General features: G+C 46.7%; 8 protein-coding genes across 8 annotated transcripts; 5 read left to right on the top strand and 3 right to left on the bottom strand.

The window, feature by feature from the left end:
• Window positions 1–186: 186 nt before the first annotated feature.
• Window positions 187–692, top strand: N7469_010207 (uncharacterized protein; the record flags this gene model as incomplete). The annotated part of the gene is made up of 2 exons (XM_056649112.1): window positions 187–301; window positions 367–692. 2 exons carry the CDS (start codon window positions 187–189, stop codon window positions 690–692), a joined length of 441 nt encoding a protein of 146 aa, XP_056496243.1.
• Window positions 693–1,073: 381 nt separating this feature from the next.
• Window positions 1,074–2,291, bottom strand: N7469_010208 (NAD/NADP octopine/nopaline dehydrogenase family protein; the record flags this gene model as incomplete). Its single annotated transcript, XM_056649113.1, has 1 exon — window positions 1,074–2,291. One exon carries the CDS (start codon window positions 2,289–2,291, stop codon window positions 1,074–1,076), a length of 1,218 nt encoding a protein of 405 aa, XP_056496244.1.
• A 1,747-nt stretch (window positions 2,292–4,038) lies between these two features.
• On the top strand, window positions 4,039–5,619 carry N7469_010209 (uncharacterized protein; the record flags this gene model as incomplete). Its single annotated transcript, XM_056649114.1, has 2 exons — window positions 4,039–4,251; window positions 4,333–5,619. The coding sequence occupies 2 exons, from the start codon at window positions 4,039–4,041 to the stop codon at window positions 5,617–5,619; spliced, it is 1,500 nt and encodes a 499-aa protein (XP_056496245.1).
• Window positions 5,620–8,403: 2,784 nt separating this feature from the next.
• Window positions 8,404–9,303, top strand: N7469_010210 (uncharacterized protein; the record flags this gene model as incomplete). Its single annotated transcript, XM_056649115.1, has 1 exon — window positions 8,404–9,303. The coding sequence occupies one exon, from the start codon at window positions 8,404–8,406 to the stop codon at window positions 9,301–9,303; it is 900 nt and encodes a 299-aa protein (XP_056496246.1).
• A 614-nt stretch (window positions 9,304–9,917) lies between these two features.
• On the top strand, window positions 9,918–11,146 carry N7469_010211 (uncharacterized protein; the record flags this gene model as incomplete). The annotated part of the gene is made up of 2 exons (XM_056649116.1): window positions 9,918–10,418; window positions 10,487–11,146. The coding sequence occupies 2 exons, from the start codon at window positions 9,918–9,920 to the stop codon at window positions 11,144–11,146; spliced, it is 1,161 nt and encodes a 386-aa protein (XP_056496247.1).
• A 1,679-nt stretch (window positions 11,147–12,825) lies between these two features.
• On the top strand, window positions 12,826–14,592 carry N7469_010212 (putative tannase; the record flags this gene model as incomplete). Its single annotated transcript, XM_056649117.1, has 1 exon — window positions 12,826–14,592. The coding sequence occupies one exon, from the start codon at window positions 12,826–12,828 to the stop codon at window positions 14,590–14,592; it is 1,767 nt and encodes a 588-aa protein (XP_056496248.1).
• Window positions 14,593–14,930: 338 nt separating this feature from the next.
• N7469_010213 (Secreted thaumatin-like protein calA) lies at window positions 14,931–15,497 on the bottom strand (the record flags this gene model as incomplete). Its single annotated transcript, XM_056649118.1, has 1 exon — window positions 14,931–15,497. The coding sequence occupies one exon, from the start codon at window positions 15,495–15,497 to the stop codon at window positions 14,931–14,933; it is 567 nt and encodes a 188-aa protein (XP_056496249.1).
• A 1,190-nt stretch (window positions 15,498–16,687) lies between these two features.
• N7469_010214 (glutaredoxin) lies at window positions 16,688–17,130 on the bottom strand (the record flags this gene model as incomplete). Its single annotated transcript, XM_056649119.1, has 2 exons — window positions 16,688–16,845; window positions 16,926–17,130. 2 exons carry the CDS (start codon window positions 17,128–17,130, stop codon window positions 16,688–16,690), a joined length of 363 nt encoding a protein of 120 aa, XP_056496250.1.
• Between the last annotated feature and the right edge of the window lie 647 nt (window positions 17,131–17,777).

The raw sequence follows: 17,777 nt of genomic DNA on the forward strand, positions 1-17,777 counted from the left end.
AAGCTCCTCTCTGGGGAAATAGTCTTGTGTCAGATAGAGATATTGCATTGATTATATTTGATCGTATGTCTCGGAAACGCGGCCGAGGACTAGATAAACGTATATAAAGATCGACTGCAAAGTCTTTGAATTGGAATATCTTGGTTTTAAGCTTCACTAAATATAATTCGATAGTGAAACTACAAAATGCACTTCACCAGTCTCATTGCTCTCCTGGCTGCCCCAGCCATTGTCACGGCCACCCTGGACCCGGCTTCTTCCAACACCAAGGGCAAGAAGCCTAGCAACCTCAACTGCAGTGGTAAGTGTCATTGATGGCTTATCATCTTTTAGCACATCAGCATGACCTGACGTTCAAAATTCCAGCCGCCAAGGTCTCAACCGCAATCCAAGCCGCCGAATGCTCTCACAACACTCGCACCTCTTCAACTCAGACCTTCGCTGTCTTCGAGACCGACCACCAATACGACTCGAATAACGGCGCACCTTACGGTACATGCAGTGCTTATACCTGCGAAGCTCCTAGTAACAGCGATTTGGAGACCGACTCCGACTACTGGATCTTCTACTGGAGTGATGATGGAGAGAGCAGTGGTTATGGCACCACCTGCATTAAGGACCCTAACACTGGGGAATGTGGATGCGAGGATTCGGACGGCACTTTTGTTGCCGGCAGCAGCAGCTGCTCGTAGATCGTCCGCTAGTTCGAGCTTGGATCTATTCTAAAAGTCTTAAGACCCATCAGCATCCTTGTGATGTTCGCCGCTACTACAAAACAGAACGCGGAGATCTTAACTCTCCTCGACACAATTTCAGGAATAGCTCCAGGACGATAGTGAAGTAACTGTTCAATCATTTGTTTCAAAATCTGATATTGTACTTTATTTTGTAGTAAATGACCAAAGACGCCCGAGGTTAGTTTTGTGGCCCAGAAGTTGGTTACCTCAACAATTAAAAGAAATATTGACTAGATACAAAGGGAATCAAAAACAGAATAAAGCAAGCAGGTATAAAAATTTTGACAGGAAACAGAAATGAGAAAAAAAAAACATTTTTTTGTTAACAGCAAAGGCTTAGGCAACGACCTGCGCTGTCTGCACTGGAACATGCAATTCCAGATTGTTGACAGGAGAGTTCGAGAGGACCCGCGCACTGGAGGCCTTGTCCAAAGGACCACCAAGTGCCATAAGAATCTGCTCAGATGTAGCATCACTGAGTCCGGCAGATTCCAAAGTTCGGCCATGCTCGAAGTAATCGAAGCCACTGACAACGGAAGCCATCTCAATAAGAGAGCGAATAGTGGGAGAAGGAAGTCCAGCCTTCACCCCAAGCTCATACCAGGGAACCATTCCGTACAGAATATCCTCCAGAAGGTAACGGTGCTTCATACTGGTAGGTGCACTCTTGGTCTTATTGTGGATGACTGATCCAGCAGCGAAATCGTGGTAGTCGGCGAATTCCCGGTCATGGCTATAGTTTTGGTTCATGTACGTGGTGATTGGGATAATTTCAAGACCATACGCACGACCAATTGCCAGACGCTCTTGATCGATCTTCTCCGTCACGCGAGAGACAGCAGGGGACATGCCTTGAGCATAGAAGAAGAAATCACCCTTGGTAGCCTCGATCCATCCGGCATTCATTAGAGCAGCTGGACAATGGACGACGGGGTTGACATTGTTCAGTCCAACCTCAAGCAAGTTCTTGCACCACACTAGGTTCTGAGAGAAGATACCCTCCACCTGGCGGCGAAGGTTGGCTTCGGCACCAGCGTCGAGACGTTCCACTTGGGTAGTTGGGGGCTCAGCCCAGATAGCCAAGCTCTTCTTAACACCCTTGATGAATACCTTTCCTCCAGTGATACGGACAGCGTAGGGAGAGATATCAGTTTCGAGGATGGCGTGAGCGTTGACCTTTTGACGGGCAGCAAGATAGAAGAAGTTGCCAACGTTAATTATGAGGGTGTGGTTACTGAGGTCGAATTGGCTCAGTGTTCGCAAGATGGTGTCTTGACCATATGAAGGGACGGTGGTAACGATGAAAGAAGAGTGGCGAATGGCGAGGTAGAGGTCACTGGTGGTCTTGATCTGGTACTTGCCCTCGAAGGCACCGTCAGCCTCAAGCCAACCTCCATTATCCTCAATCATGGGAATGGCACCACGGTGGTCTGGATGACCGTAGAGCATGACAGATTTGCCTCGACTAGCCAGGTCGGCAGCGAAGGCACACCCACATGGTCCAGCACCGATAATAGTGACGGATGAAACCGAGTCGAAGTTTGTGGTAGCCATTATGATACTTTTAAAGTGGAACTGTTGTATGAATATAAAGAAGGCTTTTGTTTTTGATGTGTGAGAGTGGAATTGATGCTTGAATTGATAGGAATTCCTGGAGAGAGATGTTTCCCTTTATATGCTAATCCTCAGGAGCATTGATGGATCCTATACTCCGTAGGGAGTCCGTAGTAGAGCCATACGGAGTACCGAATAGAAGCTCAGATCTCCCAGGACTCCAGGCTATGGAAAGGGATTATTCGCTCATCTTCTCTCTGCCTTCGACCCATATCCCAGAATGTATGGTGATCTTCAGGCCGGCCCAAAATTTCCGATTTTACGTTATGAGAACCCCCTTGGCAGTCTGGGTAACCATAGAAAGCACCAGACACACAAAAAGAGGTTCAGTCATTATGTGGACGGAACGAGTTGGAAGACCAGAATTGGAATGGCGTGATCACAAGCTTGCGTGGGCAGATATTCATTACAAAATAGTCAATTCCTATGTAGGTATTTTGATGGGGGCCTGGATGATCACTAGCATTCGCCTCTTAACTTAACACATTGTACTCTATAGTAGTTTTCAATCCTGGTGGCTGAAGCATGTATGAGGTGGAGAATATCACATATTGAATCAAGGTGGAGATTCGCACGCAGTTAAGGCGAAGCATATGATTTGAGCATAATAGAAGTGAAGATCACACTCGAAGGTCGACGATATGCAAAGCTTCTCAGTCTGTTCTATTCTAAGATTGAGCCCTAGGGGGTTGTATGTTCAACATTGTCCATTCTCCTTTCGAAGAACCGAAAAAAGAGGCGATGTATACTATACTGACCAAGGGTCTGCCTTCTCTTCACCTCTTCAGAACTTAATAGTTCTACCCAGGCCAGGAACCTGAATACGGTTATTGAGCATATTATACTAATTAGTACATTCGACCAAGCATTGTGACAGGTGGGAACAAATAGCGTCTAAGCTATGACGCACTCCATTATTAAAGCTTTTGGTACTTGTTACAAAAAGTGTTCGCCTAGAAACGATGGATCCCGGGTAGATCAGGGCAGATCAGTGGATTCTTGTGGATCCTCATGCGTACCCATTCTGTCCAGACCAGTTAGACTCTGCACCACACAACATGGTCCATCGGAGCCCGGGCTCTCCAAGGACCCTGAAATCAACGGGCTAGGGAGAGGAGCTACGGCTGCACCACATCAAACCACCGAAATCCCGTGGCATCCCGATGCTTTAGCGGTTGTTAATCGGCGGCCCGTTCGGCCTGCAGAAGTGCCTTCAACACAGCCCCAAACCCGAGTATGGCGCTTTGGGCGATCTTGCCGCGCAATGAAAAATTGATTTTCGATTCGAATTATCCCTGATGAAATCAGTTTAGCGATGATTTTCGTCATCAGGGTTCAATTTTGAGCTGGTCGATCCCCCTTGGCAAATCCGTCTCCATCACCTCATAATCACAAGCTTTCCGGCTTTTGTTAGTGGAACTGCCGCGTCAACCTGCGCGACACATGGGGAATATTCTTTGACAATTCTGATGTCTCCGAAGTTCCTAGTGCAGTGGAAAGAGGCATGGACCCGAAGTAAAAAGGGGAAAGGAGAACCTCGTTTACTCCGTAGAGTGTATCTTGAGCCCTCGAATCCATTCAATACTTTCCCTCGACTTCGTACAATCCTTTCACCTTTGAACCTCTTTGAATTCAGTCGCTCATTTTCCATGGTTCTGCTATCCATGCTAATCCCAATTCAAATATCATGAACTCCTCTGAAACTACACTCGCTGAGGCGCCGCCTCCCCCATACAGCTCCTTCAGCACTGGAATGAAAAGATACATTGTATTCACTGCTGCTGGTGCTGGTTTCTTTTCTTCTCTTTCTGCGCAAATTTACTTTCCTGCGCTAGATACGCTTGCGGAAGACCTAAACGTTTCAACATCGTTAATCAACTTGACTGTCACAAGTTATATGGTACGTGTCCGTTTATATGCTTCCTGGTTCTTGATATTCTTCTAGGAGACATAGGGCTAAGCTCACGCTCACTTCAAACAGATCTTCCAAGGTATTGCGCCTATGTTTATTGGTAATTTTGCCGATCAAACTGGTCGTCGGCCCGCATACATCGTTTGTTTCGTCATCTATATCGCATCTAATATTGGTCTTGCGTTACAAGACAACTACGCTGCGCTACTTGTCCTGCGATGCATGCAAAGCTCTGGAATTAGTAGCAGTGTGGCACTCTCAGCTGCGACAGTGGCAGACGTTAGCACTAAGCAGGAACGTGGCTCGATGATGGGCATCGTGATGGCTGGAAACTTCATGGGGCCAGCCATTGGGCCGATTATCGGCGGTCTTCTCGCCCAGTATCTTGGATGGAGGTCTATATTTTGGTTCTTGACCATTGTATCTGGTGTTTACCTCGCACCGCTTCTCATGTTCCTCCCCGAGACAGCACGGAATGTCGTTGGCGATGGTACCCTACCAGCACAATCATGGAATCGCCCCTTCATTCAATACCTATCTTCTCGTAACAAAGTCGACGAGACTCTCTCCAGTGCCAGCACGGAAGACCCCAATCGACCTGCAAGCAGCGATTCGACCGAAAAGCCCAAGCACAAGCTCAGTTTCCCGAACCCGCTTCGACCGCTCGCTGTTGTATGCCATCCGAATTCGATTATTGTTCTAATCGTCACCGGTATCATCATGGGCGGCAACATGACTGTCCTCTCGTCTATTACGGAAATTTACTCGAGCCAGTACAATCTGAACATACTCCAAATTGGTCTCTGCTACATAACACTGGGCACTGGATCAATCGTGGCGTCTGTCACCACTGGCCGAATGCTAGACTGGAACTATCGACGAATGGGCTCAAAACTTGGCAATGATCCCACTACAGGAGAAAAGAAATCAGAAGATTTAATCCCCGTGGAGAAAGCCCGCAGCATGATCACCATTCCGCTTGTCGTATTAGGAAGTCTCACTGTCTTAGCGTTTGGATGGGTGCTTCAGTATGCTGCGCCTTTGGCGGCTCCTGAAATCCTACTTTTCTTCGTTGGTGTCGGTCAAACCGGTGGTTTTATTAGCACATCCACTCTTCTGGTTGATCTGCACACATCTCAGCCAGCAGCTGCAACTGCAGCTAACAATCTTGTCCGTTCATTCTTCTCGGCTGGTGCATCTGCTGCCATCGATCCTATGCTAAAAGCAATGGGTCGAGGTTGGTCTTTTACACTGGTAGCATTCATTCTACTCGGTACTATTCCTTTCCTTCTGTTGCTATGCGGTTTCTGGAGATCTAAAAAGGGCCAAAAGGAGGAGGTTCCATCTAACGCTTAAATGTGGTGCCTTTTTCATGTCCGTTTTTAACAAATGGAATCAAATTGACATTGTCCAGCGCAATTGCGTTCAAAAATACATTTGTACCCATTCATTTTCCGCTTTATCATTCTTTTTTAATCTTACATAAAAGCTTGTTTTTCCCTTTCCATCATAAAATATGTATTTCTGGAGTTTGTAGATCTATCATTCATAGCCAGTAATAGACTAGTACAATTTAGCGCCGGCGGAATGAAGCGCTACTCCAACGACTCGTCGGTTGGCGGATCTTTGCGCCCCAACCTTTTCTTATCTCGGGAACCGCGCTTGCCATCTCATCTGATAACTTCAAATTCCGCTCTGCATGCATCCACTACGGATCGTCGTCTGCATCAAAAGCATCTGTATATCAAGATCAACACTCAATTTGTCGCAAGGAAGTGGAGGAGTAGTAAATATCGAAAATGTGATACATACAGGTCATCGGAGAAAAGCGACTTGCATCATCAAGTCAGGGTCACCATGCACGAAGTCTTATTCGCCGTTTTAGCATGCACGAAAGTGGCGAGGTTTGAATTTTACTCAACAGTCTCGCAAGCAGGTTCTGTCTCTCCTCAAGATTCTCCTGTCGATCTGCAGAAGATGAGGATCCACCTAGACGGCTTGGGTCAGGGACGGGACGATCTTCTAAAGCTTCAAGTCGGGCCATTACGGGCGAAACTGCAGGCGCTGCAGACGCTGAGAGTGTACATAGGTCGCACATGGTACTGCAGACGAATAATCTGATGTGTCATCTCGACTAGATGCATTGCCTCGCATCCGACAGAACGGCCGTTAGATGAAGCACGTTGCATTTCATCAGTCATAGAAATACCATTGCGGCAATATGGCCGATGCCAGGGACATTCCAAGCAGAAATACCACTCAAGCCATCTAGTCATACCAAGGTAGAGCCTTCAACTTTTCCTTTGGGAAATGAACGAGAACATAATCTCTCATACGGAACTACTGTATGTGTTGAACAGGTTACTCCGTACAGTAATCTCGGCAACGTTTCGATCCATCATCGTGAAAGAAAAAGTAATGTACCATGCAGGCGCAGACATATTCATGTTGGTCCTGAGGACCTTTAGGTAGCAATTCTCCGGTCCACTTTGATCCTCTTCTTCACGGATTTCATTCCACCGATGATATACTCGAGGCACGCGGATTGGAAACCATTTGAGTCTGCGGTCGGACCCCATAGGCCAATAATATTGTTATACTGAATGGTCTCGAACAGAACTATCGGTTGCGATCATGGAAAAAGTTGAAAATACAAGCTGTTAACCACGATTTCATCTTCTAGTATGGACTTGCGTCCATCTTCTGAGAGAACAAGCCACAAAGGGAAACTGGCATCCGACCTACATGGTCTATTTGAGCTGTCTCATTCGTCCTTGCAAAGAGAGTTTCATGTGTCAACCTTCTAGATTCTAGAATCTACAGGCCTGTTTCATGATTGATTGCAGAGTTCACTACGGAGTACATACAAAATACCTGCAGAATGTGTGACAATCGAAACACCACACAGATGGATTTAATCTGCTCACACTGTGGGATACGCTCGAATCATTGGTTTGTATCAAAATTCGAGTCCCTGAAATGCTGCGTCAGGGTGAAAGAAACTGCTCAAGGTTACTTACGATTCGGATATCTGGTCGGTCATCTATCATGGAAACCCTCCCTAGGTGGATCTTGACAGCGTTTGTCCCGAACTTGACGAAAAGCTTTCGGCTGTATTTTTGCCATTTCCGCAAAAGTGCCGTGGCATGTGGTGAGATGCAATCTAGATACAAGTGAAAAAAAAAAAAATCAATGTTGGTGTTCGCTTCCAGATAGCCTCGCTTCCTCGAGTGTTTCGAGAGCAACACTTCGGACCGACGGAAACCGCCCCACCATCCACAGTCTGAATTATAGAGCCGCCACTTGCCTCGATAATTTCAACCTTGGATTGTGCAAAGTTGCTACAAATTCCAGTAATGAAACTCATTAGCGGGCTCATGCGTGGCAAAACATCCGGATACAAAAATAGCCAATATAGGATGTAGTGCCAACAATGTCAATAATGAGTATCAACGGCCCAATCTTTTGACTATGTCTCTCACCATCAGCTGCAGAATTCAATGTCTCAACGCGCCAGACGTCTCTTCAATGCACCTCGAGCAGATGGATGTGACTCTTCATAAGTCAATCTATCACTAGTGTCTAGTCCGGCTGTATTGGGATACAAGTGATAACGATACCTCGAGAAACTGCAAGCGGAAGCGGTAATTTGATGTACCTGGTTTTAGGTACCTTGCTGCTCTGGCAGACAAACAAGACAAATACGATACCTATCATATTTGTCTTGGTAGGTACCATTGAACAAGGGAAGCTAGTGGAGGAGAGATTCAACCGAGCTTTGATGCTCACCAGGCAAGATGGTCGCTACGCCTAAGTCTAACAGGCCTGTGGGAGTATATTCCCCCGATTCTTTGACATCTTGCCGTGGAGACGCCACGAGATATCGTTTCTGATTAATAAACTGTCCCGGGGGGCATTGACTTATCACCGCTAGGAAGCTGTCTGGTCTGGTAGTATACTCGGTGTTCGCGTGTTGTACGGATTTAACACCGGACTTAAAGTCGGAGTATAGAATCGAGGACATCATCCAAAACACCAGACATACTACTTTCTACAACTATAAATAAAAAGATTTTATTCCCCCAATAGCTTAGGTCATGCCATTAAGTTCCTCGGACTCCTCTTGAGACATCACGAAAGATGCCCGCGTTCGATAATGTGATTGTATTTGGTGCCACCGGTGCAGTGGGATCCGCTGCAGCCCTAAGAGCATACAAGGATGGGGCAAAGGTTTCGCTCGCAGTCCGCGATCCCTCCAAACCAATTCCAAATCTTAATGGAATCACCGCCGAAAAGGTCCAGGCGGATCTTACTCAACCTGATTCTGTCAAAGCTGCAGTGCATCAGACCGGTGCAAAGGCTGCTTTCATCTACGCGGTCTTCGGCGCCCCCGAACACATGAGGTCATCTATTCAAGCACTCAAAGACTCCGGCATTGAATTTATTGTCTTCCTCAGCAGTCTTACCATTGTGACAGATATTCACTCTGTATCTCCGGCCGATATTATTCCTTATCACCATGCCCAAGTCGAGGTCATCCTGGAGGAAGTGTTTGGCAACGAGTCCTTCGTTGCTGTTAGGCCCTCATACTTTGCGAGCAATATCTTCCAGGAAAAAGATGGCATCGAACAAGGAGAAGTGAAACTACCTAACCCTGATGCGGTGTTTGATTTTATCTCACCCAATGATATTGGAGCTGTTGCTGGCGCACTTCTTAGCAATGGCCAACGAGTCAGAACTGTGGATTTGCTTGGCCCAGAAAAATTGACACTGAAGGATGCGTTTGGCCTTGTTGGTAAAAATTTGGGAAAACAAATCATTGTCACCAAGATCAGTGAGGAGAAGGCTGCAGAGAAGATGAAAGCAAAAGGTCTTCCTCCAATTATTGCCAATTGGTTGATTCGCAACGTCATTGATCATCCAACTTACTTCTATGAACATCCTGATGCTGCTACAGCGGCTGAGAATATTCAGAAATATTCACATCACGCTCCGCAACGATTCCAACAATGGCTGGAACAAAATCATGATAGGTTTTGAGAGTCGATAATCACTTGCAAATGCACCGGATTTAATTATTTATTGTCACTCAACATGGATGTGTTAAGACTATCACAATATATATCAAATGGCAGTACTGCTTGACCAAATTTCAACCTTGAAAAGGGTTAAACCCTTTCATTGCCCTCACCTGAGGCAACTTGAAGCACTGAGTTACTGGAATAAAATGCTATATATCAAGAATTGATCAAGGTTGATCGTATGCTGTAAAACCCAATAGGCCTCAGTAGACTCTGTGATAATCGGCAAAAAAGCACATGGTAAAGTACAGCCACACCGCCTTGGGAGGCTGGGGGGAGGCTGAGTTGATTCGATTGAGACAGCTGGTCGATTAAACAACTCGCATCGGCATTTTTACAGTTCCTTATTTCTATTCTCTTTCGATTATCTGGTCAATATCCAATCAACGCTATTCAAAATATCCCCCAGACTAGTCTCGCGCACGGATCACCGTTCCTCGCCCCAAATCGAAGCTACCCCTCGGGGCGCATTCTCGTTGAGATTCCTCCCAACGCCCATTCATTTTCTTTATTGTTTGGGACCTGGCTTATCGCGTGAGCACATAAAATAAAATACCAATAGCGGATCCCGGAATGGATGAATTCGCGCAGACTCGCGGTGCCGATGATCTATTTGACGATGAGATTATCCCGGTCTCAGCCGAGGAGCAACAGGTTCAACCTGAAGTCGTGGTACCGGAGGTAGAACCAGCTCCTCAAGAGGAGAAAGCGCCAGTCGAAAAGCCCTCTTCACCGCGTGGAGAAACCAAGCAGCGAGGTCGTGGCGGAGAGAGAGGTCGCGGTCGAGGACGTGGCCGGACCAAAGGTGGTCGCGGAGGTCGTGAATCACAGCCGGCTGAGCAGAAACGTGCCGAGAGTGTACCTAGGAAGAATGGCTCTGCAAAGACTGGTCTGGAAGGAAGCCGATGGGCTACTGCCGAAGAATCACCAGAAAAGCCAAAGGAGGCGGAGAAAGAAGAGCAGCCTGCGCAGGATGAGGACAATAAGAGCGAGGTCGCGAATAATGACAGTGCCGAGGCAGCACGCGTTCCAGCCGTTAGAGGAGACCGAAGTGCTACTGGGGGTGTGAGAAAGGTGAGCATCCAGTATACTCTGGGGTGTCTGCCATTGAGAATACTTCTGACTAACCGCTACTTTTCTAGCCTAAACTCACCGAGGAGGAGCTGTCCAAGCGCATCGCTGCGGCCAAGGAGAACGCTGTTAAGAAGGCAGCCGCCCATGCTCGAGCGCAAGCTGACCAAGCATCCTTCATGGAACGCGAGCAAATGGCCGCTAAGAAACGCCGGGAGGAACTCGCGAATCGGCGTGTCATGGACAATGAGCGAGAACAAAACCGTCAACGCAAACTCAAAGCTCAAACTGGCCGTGAATGGGACTCTCAGAAACGGGAGGAAGACTATAGCCCGCGCGGAGGTGGCAGCCAATTTCGACGTGGTATGCATGGTGGCGTCTCTGGACACACGCGGCGAGATTTTGATGCTGCGTCCCCGGAGGACGGTGCAGGTGATTTATTGAGCCCTGGAAGAGGACGAGGCCGTGGAGGACGAGGCGGTCGTGGACGCGGACCCTCACGCGGACCAAAGGAAGACCGTGTTAGCTCGAAGGAGCAGACAGAAAAAGTGACAGCACCTGCTGTCAACACCGATGATTTCCCGGCACTTCCACCAGGGAAGAAACCTGAAGATGCCCCTAAGCCTGCGCTTGAAACCAATGCGCAAGATAAACCCTCTATGGAAAAGCTAGAGGCTACAATGACTCCTGTGACAGGCACTTGGGCCGACCAGTTCGACGACGAAGAATAGCCTGTCTCTAAGGGATATTGGTTTCCCCCATATAATTGTTTGTTTATTCTCCCCTGTGCCCTTTGGAACTTTAACGAAACTTGACTCTTGCATTGCTCACGACACGAAAAGAAGACATCTCTGATTTACCCCTTTGCAATTTGATATCCCCCCTGTAATGGTGGCTAGACACCCTTGAAAAGAAAGAGTTAATTCATGACATAACGATTGTTATAATGAACATAAACTTGACGAAATCCATTGAAAAGATTGTTTTTACTAGAACTTCTTCGTCTTAAACCTTATGAGACACACCAGGGCCGTTTCAGTTTGAGCAACTGTCCCCGGGCTTTTTGTAAACTTGTATTTGTTGTTCGATTTAGTGGGTTTGTAGCCTCCCGATTTTCCTACATGATTCCCATACCGAAAATATCGAGATCTAAGCTTGGAAGTTCCGCAAGAGATGATACTACGAGTATACGATTATGCAAGTATGCAGCTCCGGTCGACCGACGTGCAGATTGACGCTAATTAATCCTCGAATTTGCCGAAAGCCACGCCACCCATCTGGGGTGCAGAATCTCTTGCCTGTCAGATGAAGGGGTTGCAGGTACAGATTAATATCCACTTCTGGTGGTAACCAGGAACTATACTACTTACTATGTAGTAATAGCCAGGCACGTAATCTAGCAACATGCAAAGTAGTATCAAGCCGTGTCTTCATTACACTTAGATTCTTTTTAGCCATTCATATTTTTAGGGCTGCCGGAGAAACGTCGCATGAACTATATGTGGCGGCGTGACGCGGCCAGTTCCACGGACTTTGAAGCCAAGCAAGATTGATAAACTTGCTCGGTGCACTAATGTCGGCTTTATATTCCCAGGCTCCACGAAGTGCCCACTAGCTCGGAGTTTAGAAAGTTATTTGGTGATCTGTTGGTATCCCAGGTACGAAGTTCTAAGCAATATTCACGGAAACGTTACTAAACAGCAAAAGGAGACATGAAAACTGAATTAATATCGTATCCAGGATTGTTAGAGCTTATTACATACAGAAATTAGATTCCTTGAGCTTCCTTGGGATATTTAGTCTCTGCAGATCTTCAGCCTACTCGGGCAAGATTTTATCCGCTGGATTCTTATAGGGCAATTTCTATCAAAGTCGGACATAAACTCCAAGTTCGTCAGCTGCCTCGGGGTCCGCTATTGTCCCTGCGAATCAGATATTGGAAGGTTTTATAGGTGGATCCAAATACCAACCTGTTCAAGCATGACTTTTATTTTCATGAGAAACACTGGTACGATACCAAGGGGGGGGGGGTTCATGATTCAATTCAATTGCATCCGTTCCATTACAAGCACCAAATCCTTCTATCCCAAACGCTTGGTCCACAGCAACAGCCACGTCTCGTAAACAGGAATGGACGCGCGGCGGAGGTTTGAGGATACCAAGTGGTGTGTTCTGGGCTTTATTGAAGAGAATAGTATCATGCATACGCAGCAGTCCACCCGGGAGATCAGCATTGGATGGAGAATTTGCTTCTATTGAACCAGGAAGTTGGCCGTCGTTTCATATGTCTTTTTCTCTTTATAAGTATTCCCGGTTAATCCCAAATTCTTACCCAGATCTTTCCTTTTCTACAAGCCTTCGCTAGTCTTTCTTTTTACAGACTTAGGATATTCGTTCCGTTCAATCCACGATGCGTCTCCAAACAGGCGCTTCGGCAGCGGCTTTCGCAATTGCAGCCAATGCCAAATCCCTTTCTGAGGTTTGCACCTTGTCAAATGTCAAATCTGCTCTTCCCGCGAATGGCACTATCCTTGGAATTAACCTTGACCCTTCGGCTTCCACTGCTAGTATCGTCTACAATGCTAGTGTTGGCGGTAGTATGGGCTCTACTACCACGACTAGTGAGACCTTCAACTACTGCAATGTCACCCTGACCTACAATCGTCCCGGCAAGGACAACTCTGTTGTCGTCAAGTACGCTCTTCCTGCACCTTCTGACTTCAAGAAGCGATTCTACGTTGGGGGTGGAGGCGGGTACTCTCTTTCTTCGGATGCCACTGGCGGCCTTGAGTATGGTGCTGCTGGAGGTGCTAGCTCTGCCGGTTACGATGCACTGAACGGTGTTTCCTATGACGATGTCGTTTTGTACGGCAACGGTTCCATTAACTGGGATGCTACCTACATGTTCGGCTACCAGGCTCTCGGTGAAATGACTCAGGTTGGAAAATACTTCACCAAGGGCTTCTACGGCCTCGACTCTGGCTCTAAGCTTTATACCTACTACGAGGGATGCTCTGATGGTGGCCGTGAGGGTATGAGCCAGGTTCAGCGCTGGGGTGAGGAATACGATGGTGTGATCACTGGTGCTCCTGCTTTCCGCTATGCCCAGCAGCAAGTCCACCACATTTTCTCTTCCGAAGTCGAGAAGACTCTTGATTACTACCCTCCCCCTTGTGAATTGGCTAAGATTGTGAATGCTACCATCGCTGCTTGTGACCCTCTTGACGGCCGCACTGACGGTGTCATCTCCCGGACCGATCTTTGCATGCTCAACTTTAACTTGACCTCTATTATTGGTGAAAAGTACTATTGTGCTGCCGAAACTGCCACCTCTTTGGGCTTCGGCTTCAGCAAACGTCAAGCTGCTGGCAGCACTACTAGTTACCAGCCTGCTCAGAGCGGCACTGTCTCCGCCGAGGGTGTTGCCGTTGCACAGGCCATCTACGATGGTTTGCACAACACCAAGGGCGAGCGTGCCTACCTTTCATGGCAGATTGGCTCTGAGCTGAGCGATGCTGAGACTCAATGGAATAACAACACAAAGAAGTGGGAGCTTGATATCACTTCTATGGGTGGTGAGTTTGTTGCCAAGTTCGTGGAGCTTCTTGACTTGAACAACGTCTCTAGCCTCGAGAACGTTACTTACGACACCGTCGTCGGATGGATGGATACTGCTATGACAAGATTTTACGACAGCCTTCAGACCACTATCCCAGACCTGACCAAGTTCCAGAAGGCTGGCGGCAAGCTCCTGCACTATCACGGAGAGTCGGACCCCTCTATCCCCGCTGCCTCTTCCGTTCACTACTGGCAAGCTGTTCGCGATACCATGTATCCTGGTCTCTCAGCTAAGGAGAGTCTGTCCAAGCTCCAAGATTGGTATCAGTTCTACCTGATCCCTGGTGCTGCTCACTGTGGAAGCAACTCCCTTCAGCCTGGCCCATATCCCGAGAACAACATGGATATCATGATTAACTGGGTCGAGAACGGCGTCAAGCCGTCTCGTCTGAACTCCACCGTTTCCTCCGGAGAACACGAAGGAGAGACCCAAATGCTTTGCCAGTGGCCTAGCCGCCCTCTCTGGCGCAGCAATTCCACTTTTGACTGCGTTCACGATAAGAAGTCGATTGAGAGCTGGACCTACCAATTCCCGGCTTTCAAGCTTCCTGTCTACTGATCGTAGCCATGAGGGCACCACAGACTCTGTGACTCGGAGTCACAGAGTTTTCCGAGTCGGAGTCACAAAAACCCGTGAGCTCTTTCCAGTTAAGTTATATAAAACTTGATTACCATTGATACTATCAATACTCTTAACCCATATGAATCAAGGCTTATAAAGCATTGCTTCTGTCTTGATATTTACTTCCTTCTCTCATTCTCTTCTTGTATCCTATTTCGAATTGAACTTTGCATTTATCTGTTCCTGGTCTAGTCTAATAGCTACCCTAAATTTGAATAAATTCAAAGTTAACATACAAGCCAGTGATCCAAGATTCTTTTCAGGGCAAAGAGTGATTAACCCAAGCTGAGGGTGAAAGCCGCAGATGTTGAGCAACTGAAGGTATCCACATCATCCGACTGCTGATATGAATCAGCACAATCAGTGTCTCCAGCTGAGCAATTCGCAGACGAGCAACTGGAGTCATCAGTTGTAACAGCAAATCCAGAGGAAACGAAGAGCGAATCAGAGTCTAGATTGATAGAAGAGAGATCCCAAAAGAGAATCTCATCACTCTTTGTGTACTCAAATTGCAACACGCTATCTTCGTTCTCGGATGTGGCCATTTTGATGGAGATACCGCCGCCATCAGAGTTGGTTCGCCAGCTCTCGGTGTAGGTGCCACCACCTGCGCCGAGGGCTTGCATATCGCTGGCACTATCTGAAGTAGACCAAAGGTAGACGGTTTGGTTCATATTGTTCACGATGTTTATACCGCTACCCGTGCTTCTGGTGGCGGAGGCAGAAGCACTGGCACTAGCACTGCTAGCGGTAGTAGTAGTTGGAGTGCTTCTGTAGCCCTGTGGAAGTGCTAAAGCTGTCACAGAGAGAGCGATCAGGCTGTAAGTCTTGAAGAAAGTCATAGTGATTGAGTGTTTCAAGTTGGTATTGGAGGAATTTTCACGCAATGTATAGAGAATGAAGCTGAAATTGGAATGACTGAGGATGTGTCTGATCAACAGACAGTTTGAGGTAGGAATGAAAATGACTTGAAAGGACAGTATGAATAGAGGCACAGCCTCGGAGAAAGGAATGTCTGAAAAGAGAGTGTCGAGAAAAGAGAGCTATGTCATTCAACAAGAATCAAAAATTGATTGCAGGGGTTATATTCGAATTTATACCATTGCTGGAGTCTAGAATGCCAAAATTTCTGAAACACAACAAAACGAATCCAGAGCTGAAGTACTCCATAGCTAAATGGGGTAATTCATAGCCTAGAAGCATTCGCGAACCAATATGATGATGACGGGATCAGGACAGGATTGGCTGAGTCAATTCAATTCTCAAACATAGCGCAAACTGGAGAATTCTAGCTCCAGGAACACTGACTCTACAGATCGATAACTCCACTGAACTGATGCAAATGACGAATGGTATCGCATAGCCTCGACTTGGAATTGTGGGTCTCGCGTGGTGGCCGAGACCGCATCGTCATCACCTTACGCGTGGAGAATAGGAACCATTTTAGGTGACCATTTGTCGAGTGGATATTGAAGAATCAAATGTTAGCCACATTACGCGTGGGCATTCGTAATGCCAGGGCTACAGCCCTATGTTAGGGCAGTTGGTCGTCGATGACAGGTCAGAAATAGCGACATGTCGGAGTGCAAATTGTAAGCGCCTATGCTAGGTGAAAATGCAATGGGATCTTGAATTTCCTTCATGGCCTCTTTTCGAAGGAAAGAATCCACCTGGGTACTTCCAATAATATCAAAAAGGGAAGACTGTAGCGGGTTGATGATTTTTTGTATTTTGATTGTCTAAAAACTGAAGGTGGTGCTATAGTAACCAACGATCCTAAAATTAGGGTTATTGACAAGATCTGTCTACTTGAAGTGTAGCACCAATATTAACCATCTTATATTGTTCATTGATTGCTTCCCTCCGCCGTGGAATACAGGTAGCGATAAATCAATCGTCATCGCACTAGGGTATAACTCGAGTCCAAGTATTCAACACGATTAATAGTAGGAATAGAGTGACATATATCGTTACTTTGTGACACGCACATCACGCTTGCTTTCAAACTACACTTGCAAGGCCGCAGTCTTGATTACAGAGCACCAGCGCCTTTAAGAAGCTGCGGAAGTTTATCTTTGATATCCTGAAGATCGGAGTTTCCACCAATATGCTTTTGTTGGATGAAGATGTTGGGCACGGTTGTTTGGTATGTGAGCTCTTGGAGGGCGCTTTGCAAAGCGCGACCATCATCTAATAGATTGAGTACCGAGAGTTTAAAATTTGAGTATCAAGAAACCTTCAAATCATGATTCTAAGACATGATAACATGCCGATTTCATTCAATTCGAGCAAAACATAATTAGCGCCAAGCGTGTTCAATGACCGCTTTGTGGTGGCGAAGTATGGACAGTAGCTTTTGGAGAAAACAACACCATTCTCTTTTATCAGCGCTTCGGCCTTGCTCTTCGCAGCGGAGATTTCTTCCGGAGAGGAGGGGCCTGTGAAAAAGCCTGACAGACTTTTGAACATGGACATGGTTGTACGTATGAATCAGAAGCTGAGCTTATATTATGTTTATGATTTCATTCGGGGGAGTAGCCATACTTCTATAAAGACATCAAACTTGGATCTGTCGATCGGCTTGGCCCCGTCATCCAAAGCTACTCAGCTTCAGTGAAGAAATAAGCGAGTGGCTGGTTTTTCCAGAAATGGAAGTATATGAAGTCTCATTGGAGATTGATACATTACGTATTCCAGGAAACTAATTCCAAGCATATTAGTATAAGTCCACAACATTTCATCCTCATCTGTATACTGGGACATACGGCTTCAGTTTCGTCAATAGAGCAGACTAAAAGCCTTGAAATGAAGAGCAAAAACGAGTGAGGGTACTTGGCCCCAACACGAGCGTACGGAAAACTTAACCAGCCTATATATGATTTTCCGGCAGTCTCCTCGATCTTTTCGATTTTTATTGCAAGAGTTAGTGGACACCCCTTTGTTTCCTTTTTCATTTGAGACTCATATCAAAATCTCTATTCTGTTCGCTCTATTCTGTTCGCACTATTGCTTGCCTGTTTGAATAGGTTTTAATGACAGGTCCGTCTTAAAATTAAGCTTAAACAGAAGTTTGCCTAGCTCTTTTCCAGGTCTTAGTGCTGTGACAGTGTATCGGTACACGA

This window comes from Penicillium citrinum (assembly GCF_028827155.1).
Source record: "Penicillium citrinum strain IBT 23319 chromosome Unknown utg000009l:1.0-4274883.0:1.0-4276374.0, whole genome shotgun sequence".
In the NCBI taxonomy this organism is placed as follows: Eukaryota; Fungi; Ascomycota; class Eurotiomycetes; order Eurotiales; family Aspergillaceae; genus Penicillium; species Penicillium citrinum.